The sequence below is a fragment of the Monomorium pharaonis genome, chromosome 5 (genome assembly GCF_013373865.1).
Source record: "Monomorium pharaonis isolate MP-MQ-018 chromosome 5, ASM1337386v2, whole genome shotgun sequence".
Lineage (NCBI taxonomy): Eukaryota > Metazoa > Arthropoda > Insecta > Hymenoptera > Formicidae > Monomorium > Monomorium pharaonis.
In genome coordinates, this window is record NC_050471.1 from 26,818,881 (window position 1) to 26,835,409 (window position 16,529).

General features: G+C 35.5%; 1 protein-coding gene across 6 annotated transcripts in view; it reads right to left on the reverse strand.

Annotated features, from left to right (window-relative positions):
• LOC105833943 (whirlin) overlaps positions 1–16,529 on the reverse strand; it is a 100,976-nt gene that overhangs the window by 52,646 nt on the left and 31,801 nt on the right. For all 6 annotated transcript variants that reach the window (XM_036287646.1, XM_012676065.3, XM_012676059.3 and 3 more), the window contains 4 exons: positions 13,381–13,511; positions 2,729–3,052; positions 2,179–2,411; positions 574–877 (listed from right to left, as the gene is read on the reverse strand). In XM_036287646.1, coding sequence (XP_036143539.1) covers positions 574–877; positions 2,179–2,411; positions 2,729–3,052; positions 13,381–13,511 — 992 coding nt within the window. The remainder of the gene's footprint in view (positions 1–573; positions 878–2,178; positions 2,412–2,728; positions 3,053–13,380; positions 13,512–16,529) is intronic.

The window sequence follows — 16,529 nt, forward strand, 5'->3', positions numbered from 1 at the left end:
TCCGTTCCAGTGAAATATTTATTGGATATCTAGAAAATTGTCTGGAGTAAAGATCTGTGTTGGAAATACATTTCGGTCTTTACTTCAAATTTGACGATTTGTTCCTATTATTGGCAGGATAAAAATAATAGAATGCATTCGTAGTTGCATAGAAATGCGTTTGTTATTCCGAGATTTGAATTGATTAATCTCAAACTAATCGTTATTCGAAATGTTTTAGTTTGCACACGTTGATATCAATAATGCGCCAACTTCGCCGCGTACGTTTCAAATGTACATTTCTTATAAATTCTTTGCTAACTACAGCAATTTGAATTTTTCTTGCAGTAGCATTAGAATTAGAAATACTTAATACTTAGCCTCGTTGAAAATTAAAACTTTCGGGCACGCGCTCTAAATTAACAGCTCTCTTGACAACTCTCGTGATTTGAATATTTCATATGATTTGAATTTCCGTGTGACTCGAATTTCCATATGATTCCACACACACACACACACGCGCACACTGCATACACTCGGAATATTCTCTTCAGGATTAAAATTATTTCCGTTAAAGATCACTTAAGGACTCACCCTGGCCATTGCTATTCTGGGCCGGTAAACGAGATCGTCGAAGGCCGCTCTGTCCTTGTTGTCAACCAACTCCCTAAGCTCCGTCAGCAGCGTCAACTTCTCGTGGGTGTTGAGCAGGTCGCTCAGACTGACGATCAGTTCCTCTATCGTCAACCTTCTCGTCCTGTAATCCGCCAGGAGCTGAGAGAGCGCGGCACGTTCGCTCCTGGCGAGGACGACACGCGCCTTCTCCTCCACCATGGCGGCGGTGGCCGCCGAAATGGTGTGAATGCCACCCCGGTGCCTCCACTCGTTCGTGCTGCTCCTTGATTTTCGAAAGATCGATCGGGGATTAAATCGGACGACATTGGGTAAAAATAATTTAACGACCACGAGGTCGAGAGATGAATTACAGATGGACCCGTAACGCGACATTGAACTTAAATGAAATGTTCTGTGTTCTGTCTTACTTGAGAATGTATTTTTGTAGGTCAATTGATTTTTTAACCGTTATTAAACGCATGTGGATTATATCGAAATTTAAATTCAAAGTTACATAAATTTTGTTCTGGATTCTTGTGACAATATGTGATTTTAATGAGCTGGCTTCATCCAATATTCACGACTTAATTAACCAAGCTTTACCAGCAAATATTGTTCTTACATTATTATGTAAAATTAATCATTAATTTAATTGACGTTATTTAACTCAGATCTGATATTTGTATGTAACTAATTAATATTAACGGTTGAGGTAAAAAGATTTAAAAATTATCAAAAGAAAGAGTGACTTGTGTTAAATATACCTTTTATAAATTTTTAATTCTTTAAAATTTCTATTCTTTATCTTCCGTTTGCTGTTTATAAACTTAAGGGGAGTGACAGAGTTGTCGACATTTTTTTGCGAACTTGAACCTTCAAATTGGAATAACAATATGTGTACTTTAATTCTGGAAAAGAATTTCTAAATCTATACAAGAAATACATATGAAATCTCATTAATGATGTACATGAATGACTCTATATTATCGACCTCGATCAAATTTCAAAGGCACCTAGGATCCCCTTAATGAGAGAAATACTGAGATTACACATAAGTTATACGTACTTTTTATTATTATCTCTTATAAATATAATAATTTTTCAGTGATTATTTTTTGTGCAAGATGAGTAAAAAGTATTGCATGATAAAATATTTGAAAAATAAATTATACAGAAGTTCTATCTATGATGTAGAGAGGAACAAATAATAGTAAAAAATAGATTTTCAAAAAAATCTATTTTTTGAAATTATGGAGGCTATTTTTAAATGGAATTAAGTGATTTTTTCTCACGTATTTGCGAAATATTTTATACTTTATTTTGACTTTAAACTTTTTAATTTTTAAGTATAAAATATTTTGTAAATTATTAATTTTTTGATAATTGTTTCGATCACACATATTAAGTAAAGAAGAATTATATAATTTCAACGTTTTGTTTTCAAGATATTTTATCAATCCACTTTTTGTTTACCAATATTTCTTTAGCTTTAATAAACAGTTTCGTTTGACTGTTTCAAAGAATATTTTTTTGTTTCTATTTTTTAAATTTATATAACACATTAAATTCATATTTGTAACTTACACTGGACTGGGTGGACGATGATTCCCGGGGCTTTCCAGCAGTAAGGGATCGTGCTCAGGGTATCGGGTGGTCGGGACAACTATAGGCTGGCTGGTGGTACACGAATGGGGCACTTTGCCAACGTCACGTATCAGCAGGCTCATCCTCTTGTTGGTCTTCAGTATCTGAACAGCCTCGTCGTGCGTCGCCTCCTCGAAGTTCTGCCCGTTCACCTCGATGATCTGATCGCCCACCTGCGGTCATTCGATAACGTCTCATATTAGAGCTCCGGTCTCGAATAATAGATTAATTGATGATCCTAAACAGTGCGATGTCACGATGAAATTAATACTCGTTATATAATTATTCTGAAAACAATGCTACATATATGAACAAAGGAACACATAAGTATTAATAGACATTTGTCAATCACATTACATAAAAAAAAAATGCAGTTTGCATTTTTTTCGCTTGAAATTACGCTTGAACTGGTCGCATTTGTTTCCCGGGGATCTGTCGGGGGACGCCTCCCCCGAGAGAGATCCTGATCTAGCGGAAAAGCGATTCTTACGAGGAGCCCGGCGCGATCGGCGACGCTGTCCTTATCAACGCCCGTCACGTAGATTCCGAGGCCGTATTCGAGGCCGCCACGGATCATCAGGCCTAGAGATTGGCCGGGTTCGATGCACAGCTCGACCTTCCGCGTCCTCGGTCCGTAGCGGGAATCGCGGGGCGGATGAAGGGGCGGCGGGGACGCCGGACGGCCTTGGCGGTCCATCCAGCTGCAGGACTGCTGGCGGCCCGACGACGACCACACGGGGTGACCGCCCCGGCAGCGGGGATCCAAGGCGGGTCCTCGTACCGTCATGCTCAGAGTCCTGCAGGACTTCAGCATCTGTCAGAGCGTGAAAAACGTAGTGTAATATTATGGGACGGGACAGAACAGGGACGTCGGCGTGGCCGGTAGTCCTTAAAATGATAACAAAAATTAATCTGCACAGCATTGAAGGTAGAACGTTTTTTAAAGGAACGAAAAAACGGCAAGGAATAACGGAGTTAAGAGAACTGGATTGTTGGAAATCTTTGCTAATTTTTTATCGCAACGTGAATAAATGTAGAAAGTGAAGGTTTAGTAGTATTTTAATGCAACACATTAGGAGTAGAAGAATATATGATTTTTATTAATAGTTATATAAGTGTGTGTAGATGAAGTATTTTTTGTTTCTTTTCTAAAGGCACTGTGATATGTCGTTAATAAACTAGCAGCTATTATTAAAAGAGTTTAATTTCTTTATATTTAAGTTTATCATTGATTATAACTGTCATTGTTAATTTTTAGTCGATCTGTTTTGTAGAGGTTCTGATAACAAAAAGATTCTCCTGAAGATTTTTAGTTAAAATTTATCATGATTGGATTACCGAAAGATGATATCATTGCAAAATAAATAAAGTGTATACTTTAATATACTTATATATATATTTTACTCTTTATATAAATATATCTTTGTATAAATATCTCTCGAACTTTTATTTTTGTACATTTATTCAGTTTTGTTACAAACAAATATCAAAAGTAAATATATACGATTTTCAAGTAATTTGATCTTTCAGTCTCTTCAAGGAATGAGAAATTTGCGAATTCTTTGAGCATTTGCGACGGAGATTTAGTTATCTTTTAGTTTATGACTTCTAGAATAATCAAAGCAAGAAATATTAATATTATTCAAATCAGCATTTAAAGAATCTTTTACTAATAAAATTAGTTGTAGTAGTTTAACATTAATACTGATGCGTTCGCAATTAATTAATTTAATATTTAAACCCTTTGAATCATAAAGAGGAATTGATATTTGAAATTTTGTATAGTTTTATTATTAGTTAATATTGTAGTTTGTTATTGCATGACAAAAATTTGTCGGTTGTACAATTTTGAAAGAATCAGTAGGAAAAATTTTGCGAAGAAAGTATCTACATATAATTTCCAAAGTCCCAGTATATTCAGTTATAATACATCTCTACAAAAGAGCATGGTAACACAATAAAAACCGAATATATACGTGTGTAGATAAATTTCATAGAAACAAAAATTATTCCCGACAGCGGAAAAGGAAAGTGAGGGAAATAATAAAGGATGGTTCGGACGCTTTAAGATCGTTGTCTCGCGAAGGAGACATGCAAGACATGCGGCAGGGGGTCCAGTTAATGAAGAACGTCGGAGCGTCGAAAGTGGACCGTTTATACGTAAAATAGATGAGGTTAACGAGGGGAAACCAACGGAGACGTGTTTCGCGGCGATGTGACGCCACTCGGCGGCCAGCAGGATATCGATCCTCCTGGCAGAGCCCGTGACGTCACATCCTACCCTATCCTTGACCCGGCCCGGATCGCGATGGTTCCCTAGGATCTCGCGATTTTTCGTATTCCGTTAATATATGCGCGAGTTTCCCACCCTCGTCTCTCCCGTAACGCGACGCGAGCGGCATACGGGAAACGGTGATTTTCCGTTTTCCCGTCGCTCGTAACCCGTTACAGCGAGGAAACGTAAAAACGCCGTCTCATTTCCGCGACGATGGCGGAATCGCATTTCGTGAGTGCATTCGCCGCCGCCGCCGCCGCCGCCGCGGACTCGATCTTCCCGGAGATGCGCCTTTCGGGACCATGCGTCGTATCGTAAAACCGCGTGTCTACCCCCATTTCCCCATCCGATCTACCACCCCGTTCGCGTTGCGCCGCACGAATTGGACGTACTGTTTTACATGCGGAGCATTGCAAACACTCGCAAATGGAATTTCCGAAATTCGGCGAGTGTTTGAACATTTATTAGGTTCTATTAACTTTTCTAAACTCTGTGGTATCTCGCCGCTTTCTGCTGTTAACATATGGAAGCTATATGAAAAGAAAATATATACTGGCTCATTTTTGTTTCCTTTTCTTGATTTTTTTATGAATAGGATGAATAAAAATGTATATCGTTTTTAAAATTTTTATTTATTTTTCTCAATGTGTAAGATTTTATTTGCGAATTTTTATATGTTTTGACGTCTAAATTTTTTCTTTGATAAAAATATATTTGCCTTTAATTAAGAAATAATTAATTTATCAATTAACCAATCCAACTTCAAATCTACAACTTAAATAATACTACAGAAAAATTAAGCGAAATTGTTATTTATAAATCTTTACTTCGGAAAAACAGTAGTTTTAGATGTAATAGTTTAAAGCTGGCCAATTATTAACTACATTTTGATTCCTGAATTTTGTCCTGTAATTATATTATGGTAATAAGAATTTAAACAATGCCAAGTAATTGTTACTCGTATATTAGCTCCTTGAATTTTTATTTATCTTCCAACAGTTTGTATTTGTGTCATGTAGGAAACGCTGAGGTCTCTGTTTCTCAATCAGATCTGTCACGTAGAAATATGTCATTTTTCCCCCCATTTCCATTTGGCCGGCGGCCAACAGCGTTCGATAATGCCGATCAATCTTAAGTATCTATCTACATCTTAGAGACTCCGCAGTCGCGTAAACTCACATCCTGTAGCGTCGCATACGAAGGGAAATTAATATCAGATTGGCTGTCGAGAACAGATGGAATGCTCGTGGCGCCAGCCGATTCAGCTTCGTGATCGGCGTCCATCTCCGCACGGCCGATTAAATAAATAATTCATGAGACGGGACGTCGAAGCCGCTCGGCTAGAGCTCGATACTATCGTGTTATCACGTTCGAGAGCCACCGTTGCCATTTCTCGCGCTGTCGTTCGCGAGAAGCTCGCGTGCCATAATACTTTTGGCCATTCGGAAGTGGTTGCCTATACCAGCGATCCGCGAGTTACGATGCCATCCGGCGGATATCGCTCTGATCGCTTTAGCCGACGAAAATCGCTTTCTGGGTCAACCGGATCGACTCCGATCGCGTGTCTCACCGCTATCGATGATAAATTATAGGAGATACAGCTCGCGACGTTCTGAAGAGTCGACTTTTATAGACTGACATCGCGGAAATTTGCTCTTCTTGTATCTGTACTAGAGAGAGCAATTATTACTAAATAGAAGTTGTATTTTCAAGCTTGAAAGGAAAAATTCTGTACGAATCTTAAAATTTGAGATTAATTAATTAGACTTGTTAATTAACGATACTTCATCTATAAGATTATTAAAAGATTTTTTTAATCTTATAATAAATATGTGTGAACGATATATATTAATTACAGAAAATGTAATTAAGTTAAGTTACAATTGTTGAGAAAAAATTTATCTATAACTTTGTTATGAGTAACGAGTTACTTCCCAACTAACCACACACAATTATTGATTATGTATGTGAAGTATATAAGGCCTTTAAATTCTGCAATGAACTAAAGAGATACATTCTATTATTTATGTAAATTTATATTTTGTATTACATATATATTTGCTTAAATATTTCAAATTTTATGTAAGAGGAATCTTGGCAAGGGAATTCCACAAATTCTTGAAATATACATATACATAGTATCTGCAAGAGGGTTTTTGGGAAAGAATCTTTCAAGAATTCATAGAATTGTTTCAGAGTCTCCTTACGCGAAATTAAAAACTTATTCGACATACAGACATAATTAACTTATACATTATACATTAGATTTGTGTATGCATCAATAAAAAATTGATTCAAAATGTGAGTCAAAAAATAGCGCGTTAATAATAACGGAATTTTAACTTCTTCGTGAAATTATCCATAATTAAAGGATATCACGAACTATAACGTCATGCGTAACGAGGTTCTGCATAATTAAGGCTTCCCGATGAAACTTTTTTTCATTCCGGTGGTGAGGCGCGTTCAGTTAAGCGCGGTTGCCTTTCTCCCTTTCGAGGAAAAGCACAGCCGCATCCGCGGAAGGCTCGTATTACGTAAAGAGAGGAGAAATGACAGGAGGTTGGCCGGAGGGCGCCGGGACGCTTGGCGCCGTTACGTCGCTCTCGCCCCCTCGTCTTCGTCAACATTGTCATCGTCGTCGTTCGAGAATAGTAACATAGGAAAAGGAAATGAGAAGGGGCAAAGAGAGAAGCGGTAGGGCTCCCCGGTTGAATGTGTTGTTTGCGTAGCAAACGCGTCCTGATGCAATCGCTTCTTGCGAGCATCTCGTTGACGAGCCGTTACGAGATAACGAGTCTCGCCGCCACCGTTATCCTTTATGGCCTCCCCCTCTCCCTCTTACGACTTGGACAAAGCGATTTAATCCTGTTTACGGTGATCGATGCCGGAGACAAGACCTAGTCTCACCCCGAACCTCCCAAATTCTTGCACGCAATAGGGAAGGGATTTCCTCGCTCGCCGTTTCAACGAGCTCGACGTGTCTCATTTTGGCGGTGACGAGTACTTTTTTTTTTTTTATTTATTAATACTTCTATTAACAAAATTAATCGTTTGTTCGAATTTGCTTATTTGTGACGCCCGTTTATTATGCGCTCTGAATCGATTATGAAATTAATGTTTATCTGAAATTATTGGTATTGATATTTACGTGGGACTCCTCCCTTTTACAATATTTAAAATCACACTGAGAAAGAGGTATTTGTAAATTTATTGGCGAGACGTTAAATTTATTCAACGGAATCTTTATTTTAATGCAGCAAAATACAATTTTATTTTTAGCAAATAAATTAATTTAATAAAAGAGAAAAGAGATGTAGATTTCACAGAGATGTGTATTTTGCCATTACAGCTTTTTTTGTAATCAGTAAATATATCGAAGAAAAAATATTAGAGGTAACATTTGCTTGTTGATATTTTGACCCTTTTTTCCTCCAGTGCATATGCAAACTGACTGCGCGTCACGAATTGAAAAACCATCCTATATCGCGTGTGCCGCAAATACGGGAAAATGCGTCTTACGTCAATTTTCGAGCGAGGGATGTAGATCATTTTCACGTGTGTCACATGGATATTAGTTCTCTTATTCAGCTGTCGCGAGAGCGTGAGACATCTCGCTGAATAAAAGATGACGCCGACGTCCTGGAAGATTCATCGAATTTCGCGAGACTGGCATGATCAAAGTTGAATCGAAATGAGAATACCGGCGAGAATATGACATTGACAAAATGAAAGAAACATTCCATTAGAGTATTATTCTGTTCTCAGTTGCACTATTTTATCTTCGAAATGCTAAATGCGATTGGGGAGCTTAAAAGTCTTCGCGCGGCAGCTCGAAGATTTATTTCAAGAATGATACATGCAAATTTGATAATTAATTAATAACGGAGAGATCCTTTTCGCGAAATATCGTAGAACGAATTTACGAAACCGAGAGATGGTTTATTCCGTATAAAATTTGCGTCATTTCTTCAAAATTGGTATGGACTTTTATTTATTGTATTATTATATTTATATTATTTTCATTGCTCTACATCATTTTCTGATTTATTTTATATTTCTATCACTATTGCTGATATTAAATATTGATGAGGTACAATTTAGGAACGCATTTGAGAGGAACGCGATAATTTTAATAATTAATGAAATGGAAAAAGTCTTCTCGCAAAATATTGCAGAACAAATTTACAAGGTAATTTAGAAAATTAAAATGAAATTTGCAATAAGTATTTTTTCAAATTGACGGTCTTGTATTTTTTGTATTATTATTATTATTTTATTTATTATTTTTAGTATTTTTAGTATACACTTATTATTGTATGTATTATTATTATTGTAAGAAAGATTGCGAAAATTCAACAGAGAAATAGCGTTTGTTTTAACACACACACACATTGTGTTAAAATTTCTGACACACATATGTCAGAATAAAAAGGCAGAGAAGAAGAAGAAAGACACGGAGATATTACAAGACTTTAATTAGCGGGTTTGCTACATATTTTTAAATCGCACATAAAGTTTACATCGCGACCGAGGGTATATAGTCGATCGATAGGACTCGGTAAGAAAGCACGTATCGTAGAAGATGCGAGGAAGGGCAATCAGGATGGATATAGATCGCCACGACCCATTCGCTCACCCTCCCGTGACAGCAATTTTTCCGGAATATCATCGGCCTAAGTCTCTAGAACTCGACCTATATCCTTGCTTTCGTTCTACGATCGATTCGCGCAGTTCCTTAGCGTTTCTTCACGTCGCGTATATGTGGAAAAGTGTATGGCGAGCACCGTGCAGGCAACAAGATAAATAAAATACTCGAAAGTGTACATACGCGCAATCATTGCTGTTAAATAAAAATACGAAATATAAATAAAATAAGCGAAATACGAAGTGGAAGGAATTTTAAGAAAACTACTTCTCTATTCAAAATATTTCAATTTTTATCTCTAGAATTTCTTATTTACTCGTAAATTGTAAAGATTTTACTGCTCCTACAATTCTGTTCGAAATGTTTAATAATTAAATCGACAACCATAATCCTGTAAAAAAATTTTTCACATAAAATTATATAATTAGATATGAAATATGTTTACATGCGGCTTCTCTTGTATAATTTTTATTCATATAAGTGGAGAAGAAATAAAAGTAATAATAAAAAAATAATTTATATAATTTTATTTATTTAGTTATAGTTTAATTTTCATTACAGTTATGTATGATTATACTTTCTTGTTTCCTTTCGCTTTTTATAGAATAAACAATATTAAAATTATTTTCATCATTTTTTAATTTCTCTTTTCTTTATTTTTTCTATTTTTGCACAGAGATTATGAGAGTACGAAAATAAACTTAAATTTTATATACATTCATATACGTTTTTATATGAAAAATTTGTTATCATAAACGATAATTTATTTAAGAAACGCTTGATGAATGAATAATACAAATATATAATGGAATTAAAGTTCAAGTTTATGTACAAAAAATTGAAAGGATCTTTGACGTTCGACAGCAAGAGTACAAACGTGCAGCAACGAGGTTGGCAGGTTGCGTGAAAAATCGGAGAACCGTTACTACGCGAAGTGAGTCGTTCGTAGAATAGCTGCGAGTACTCTCTGTAGTGTAAATTGACTATCTTCCCGACTATCTTCCGCGTATAGCTACATACATATTCTCGTGGGACTCTATTTGAGAGGTGTAAAACAAAAGATTGCCGCGAGAATGGACAACTATCGGGTCACCCATAAACTCAAGGCTCGTCGAGAATCATATGAGATCTTCAAGTGTTCAATTCGGTGTCGTTGAAAACATTTTCAAGCCGTGAATTTTCATTCGCGCGATCGAAAACAAATCTTCGCATTTTTCACCAACTTTCAATTTCAATTTTAAATTGATTCTCGCGTTCTTTCGATATTTCCATCACGAGTAGTTCAAAACCGCACGCGTTACGGCCTGTCGATTTGGAAATTTATCTCGAAATTGACTCTCCCACCTTCTCGTTAACGGCGCTAATTTAAGTTGGGAACTTCCTCGATTTTGCCGCATTAAAATTCACACAAACACATGCACGCATACGAGCTGGAAAGTTTACTTTCAATTTCAAATTGTTCAATTTTGCATTCGGATATAATGAGGTATAATTGTACGTTTTAATCATCTTACACGACACTTTGGGAGGGTAAGAGACAAGGACAAAGGGATGTTTAACTTTATATGCGAATATATATTCGCTTAGTGTTTGCTACTTCAAGTGAATGTCAAGCGCATGTTAACCGAACAATGATATTCCCTTCAATCGTTTACCCTGCGGATCAAAGGGCGTCCTTTGACAGTACTTCAACGTTGTGACATGCAACGTACCCCCCGCGTGATCTGCGGAAATTCATCGCATATCGCAAATACCGCGCAAGAACCGTGGCGTCAATCTTTAAATCTATTTTAGACACTCCGCAATTTGTTTGAAAGAGAGATAGATAGAGAAAAATAAAGATAGAATTCTATTTTTAATTTTATGCACTGCGTAAGAGACTTTTTTTTATTTTATAAACTTCTAAGTAAACATTAAAAATTGTAGCTTAATATTTCCTATTACTGTTTAACACTTTTCACTAATAACAAATTAATTTATTATAGTCTTTTTGTAACATGTTATAAAAAGTTACCGCTAAATTATCGGATCTTAAAATAATTTAAGAAGTACAAGGAATCATTATTTTATTTTATTAATAATTATTGAAAAAGAATCAAATACTTAATATATAAGAATGTTGAAAAAATAAGAACATTGAAATAAAACTGGCTTGAGAATTTATTTTTGTAATAAATATACAATTATTTATGTCGATTATTAGTCTTACTATTATTACTTATTAGTCTTACATTAATATCATTTATTGTAATAAAAATTGTTGCAATACAATTTAAGGAAAGATTTTATAAAAAAATATTGATTGAATCTTTTTATTTTAATTGCAAATATCTATACAAAATAAATGTAAAATATTCTACAATAAATTTCTTCTGATAAGAGTATAAAAATTTAATATGAAATGGTACGATTACATTATTATCAGCTACATAAAAATTAACATTAGTTATATGTGATGTTTTAAAATGTTATTATTCAAAACAAGATGTGCAATCTGTAAAATTTTTGTTTATTACTATTCATTTTTTATTTATTTTATGTTTTTCTCACTAATTCGCTGAAATGTCAATTATATTAAGTAAAATACAGAAATCATATATATGTGTATATTGAAATACATCGCATATAAAAAGTTATTAATGTTAGAGGGAAAGCAAAAAATAAAATTATAATTATAACTTTATGTACCATTTAACATAACATATGAAGGATCAGAAATACACATACATAGCGTTAAAATATATTTAAATATACAGCAGGTAAAAAAATTATAAATGGAAATCTATCTTGATATTATAGATTATCGAAAGTGAAAGTGATAAAAGAATCATGTCGCTTTCACGTTTATTACCTAAGAGCATTCCATAAAACGGGAAACTTTCGGAGTAAATGTTATGTGCGACGGCCATAAATTAAAGGTGGATTATTAATAAAACCGCACTGAAGTGTCTCTCGACATCCTTCCTCCCTAATTAATGGCGATTATAAGAGTTGGTAAGGAATTATAGGAGTTACAAAAGGAAGTAAATCTTCGCAATATAGCCTGAACGATGAAACGTTGATAAATAGAAAACCTGATATATAGAGCGAAAGAGATGAGAATAGACGAGAGAGCAGCTGATTTCCAGAGCGGTCCATCTTCCAGCTATTTGCGCACGAATTTAGGGATGTTTTACGTTTTACCCTACTTTCTTTAATCCGGTTGAGAGAGCCGGGGTCAGTGCGTCGAAGATTGACGAGACGGTTCCTAAGGTCACTCGTAAATATCAGATTCGCGTGATTACTCGTTGGGGGAATTCGGATTTCGTGAAAACTCTTAATTGGAGCGGTCCTAATTGCTCGTTTTCACTCTCGTTCTTGCCTTTCCCCGTGACAAAATGTATCTAATTGCTTCGCATCGAGACGGTGGGCGTTAAAGCGTTCGCGAATCTAAATGACAACCGAGGAAGTTCCATAATTCATTCTGTCTTTCGAGCTAATTTCAACTTGTGTTTGAAGGAGAATCATTAATTCAAACTGTGAATTATATATTTCGATAGCAAGACACTTTGAACTTGTATATCTGGAGTCATATTCTTAAATATTATTATTAACCGGAAATTGTAAGTCTGAATCTTAAGTTGTTAAAAAATTTAAATAATTTTCTCAACCGTAAATATATTATAAACAAAGTCTCTAAATTTTGCAGAATGAAAGTTGAGCATGTGCAATTATTCGAATCTGTCACTCTAAAAAAAGTAAGAAGTTACTCCTCTAGGCCCGAATAGGAGAGATTTTTCACTTACTAAAATTACAAATCGCACAGGGCGAATTTTCACTCTTTTTTAGTCCAATCGAGTATTCACTAAAAAAAATTATATTTGATGAAAATTTCTGTAACATAAACCTATAAAATCCCAATATCTCGTGTCCAGACAATTAGTCTCTGTACATACAAATTTTGCAAATTTTGTAATGAAATTGATGAGAGGAAAATCGATAGGAGAAGCAACGAACTAACGCCGTGATTTCTCACGTCTCGAAGAATTAACGACCTTATTTTCTCGTCCGTATCTTCCGGGTTAACGAGATCGCGCCCGCGGAGGCGGCGGACACTGATGGAACCGCCAAAATTAGAAGATATCGTGCGCGAAGTTGAGGAACCGAGCAACGGTGGTGGTTCAGCGTGAAGGGGAGGAAGAGAAGAGGGAGAACAGCGACAAGTGGGAAAAGTTGGACTTACTTTGAGGGCCTCTTCGTGGGTGACCGCGCGAAAGGGTGTACCGTTCACCTCCAGGATGGTGTCTCCTGGCCTGAGTCCAGCGCGTTCGGCCACCGAACCTTCCTCCACCCTCGAGATGTAGACGCCAACCCCTGAAAAACAGTTCGCAGATCCTCCGTCAGACCGGTAAGCCGGCCTCCACCGTTGATGCCTGCACGATCGGTGCTAGCTAAGACCTTTCCGCCCATGGCGCTCGAGTTTCACGAGGTGATCCCCGTCACCCTTTTACCCGAAGCTCCGACTCGGTTAACACAAAACAGATTTTGTCTTTAATGAAAAAAAAAAGAAAAAACGCACAGGTATTTCACATAACGTGCAAAATATTATTTTAGCGACGAGGCTCTTTTTAATTTTACCAAATTATGTCTATAAAAAATGGAGCATACAATTGTTACATTGAATTGGTATTTTCAACAAATTATTGAATGGAGAAATTAATGTTTATATAACGAAAAGTGACGAACATTAAAAGTATAGAACATTTCTATCGATGTAGATTAACTTTAATCTCGGTTTAACTTACTTTTTATTTTTTTTTCTAGTTATAATAATTAGAAAAAGATGAAGAATAAGCTGAACCCTCACATTAATCTACATTGATAAGAATAAACATTAATGTAATCTGTCATTAGTCGACATCGATGTACACATTATTTAACATAAAAGATAATGTGTGAAAACGAGAAACCTGTTGGCTAAAGGTGACAAACAAGTTGAATTTTTGGCAAGCATTCCCGGTATATACTTGTTGAACGGAATGTGACAAACGCCATGGGCAGAAATATCGTGAAAAATAAGAGAGGAAAACGAGAAACGCAGTATGCAGATGCATTTCAAAGTGAAGTATCGGTAAATGTTGGACGTGTGTCGCTATGTAACACGATGCACGTGTGTGTTGTGTGTGTGTGTGTGTGTGTGTGTGTAAGTACACTTGTGACAGAGAAAGAAAGGCATGCACAGATTTTCCGAAGAACCGAGAGGATGTGCGATCGCATCGCATGATGTGCTCGCGCATATGCAATTATGAGATATCGATGTCGCATACATTGTGTGAGTGCGTGCGTATGTGTATGCATTTGGCGTATGTGCATTGAAAAATATTTTCGCTTTTCGGGGAAAAATGGAAATCGATTATAGCCGCAAGGTTTAAACTGCCGGACCGCAGATTAGCCATGAATTTTTGAACGGCGTTTGCTCGCGCGCGCAAGGACAATGAAATCTGTACTGTTAAATGATAAAGAGAAAGAGAAAGATAAAGAGAGTAAAGCGCTTTTTGTGACGTAGAGCGAAAGTGAGATTTCGTTCGAGCTTGATTGATTTCGAGTTTGCTCGTTCGCGTCATTGTCGCTGGAAATTCGAGACGTTAATTCGTATCACCGATTCTAGAAGGCTGCCATGTATTTGCTGTGAATTAATAACTTTTAATTGTGCGATTGACACTTTCTCTCGCGGATCGAAAAAAATTTTAGCGTAACGCTTCAGTACCGTCTTTTATGTTTATAAAAAATCTTTGTAAGAAACAATTATATCTCTAAATGATTAACTGTAAACAAAAAAATACTATGATAGATATAAATCAAGTTTTATAAATCTTAATACAAAAAAGATATAACTTGATACATATATATAAATTTATGTATTATTATAAATTATTATTAGATATTAAATTAATAATAAATTAATTACTTTCTATATATTCCATATATTATATATTAATTATATTTTTTATAATTATTAAATTATTCATTATTTAGATATAAATTATAATCGATATAAATAAAATACATTTTATAAATTTAAACATAAAAAATACAAATCGATACATATAATTCAAATTTTTATGTGCCAAATTTGTTGAATTGTATTGAACATTCAGTAGCGTGTGCATGTACGTGTATGTGTTTATGATTCGTGGCAAAGCAAGAGGAAACGTGATGACACATGGAGTAGTGCGCTCAAACTGCATTTATGCAGTTCATGCGGCGTCGTTTATTGTACGTTTGTGCCGCGGGCAGATTATCGTCGTATCCGGGGCTGACATAATTTCTCGAGCGAAAAAAAAACAAATCCGACGTCGAGACGAAAGTAGTCGGCGCGTACTTATTTTTCGTGTCAGATTCGAGATAACATCCGTGGAAGATTAAACGAAAATCATTCACGGATATTTATTTGCTGTTGGTATACAGGATGTCTCGTATAATTGAACTCTTCTTACATTCGTTTTTTACAGTGATATTTTTAAATCAACTTTTAAGTAATACTGACTCAATGAACAAAGAGAAATTGATTGAATAAAGAGTTACGGTAACGTTTGAACTTTCGACGGCAATTTTCGATAATCATCGCGTAGAATGGGCAATGAGATTGAGTGGAGGTGGAGCTCATGTTACCGAAAGAAAAGAAAAGTTCAATTATCCGTTTTTCCAGTCATAATTAATCACGATCCAATTAACCGTTCATATTAATTCTTTGTGAATTGAGAATTTAAGAGGGTACGATAATTAAACCTCGACTGCAATTTTTCTTACAGAACAAAGTGTGAAAAAAAACATCTTGTATACGCAACCGGTCGCTTTTAGAAGGAAATTTTATGCGGTAATTCGTTTAGCGAGCATTATGCCCGAAATCATAAGACGTTTTAAAGAAAATTATCGACATTTTTTGATTTAGAAGATATCTTTTCGAATTGGCTTTACAAGATTTCAAAGGACAATTTCATACAAGTAAAGAAAAAAAAATATTTTTTACACTTTGTAATATCTACATTAATGTGTTGTAAAAAATTATCATAAAATTGCCTTTTGTCTTTTGTACTTTTTAAAATATAATATATAGTTTAATGGTAATTGCAAAAGGATTTAAAATTATGTAAAGATAACTTCTAATTTTTAAAATGTCGGTAATTTGCAGAATCACTTCGAGGACACTTTTAAGACGTCTTAAGGTTCGGGCGAACTGCAGAAAAAAATATTTATCTCCGCTCAATTTCGAGTAAATACTAAAGTGAAATTAGCGAAAGAGAATTTAAACGCTCGACGCGTTTTCCGTTATCCCGAGCGCTCCGCTTTACGCGGGGTGCTTTGTGACTGACGGCATAGTGTACGAGTAAA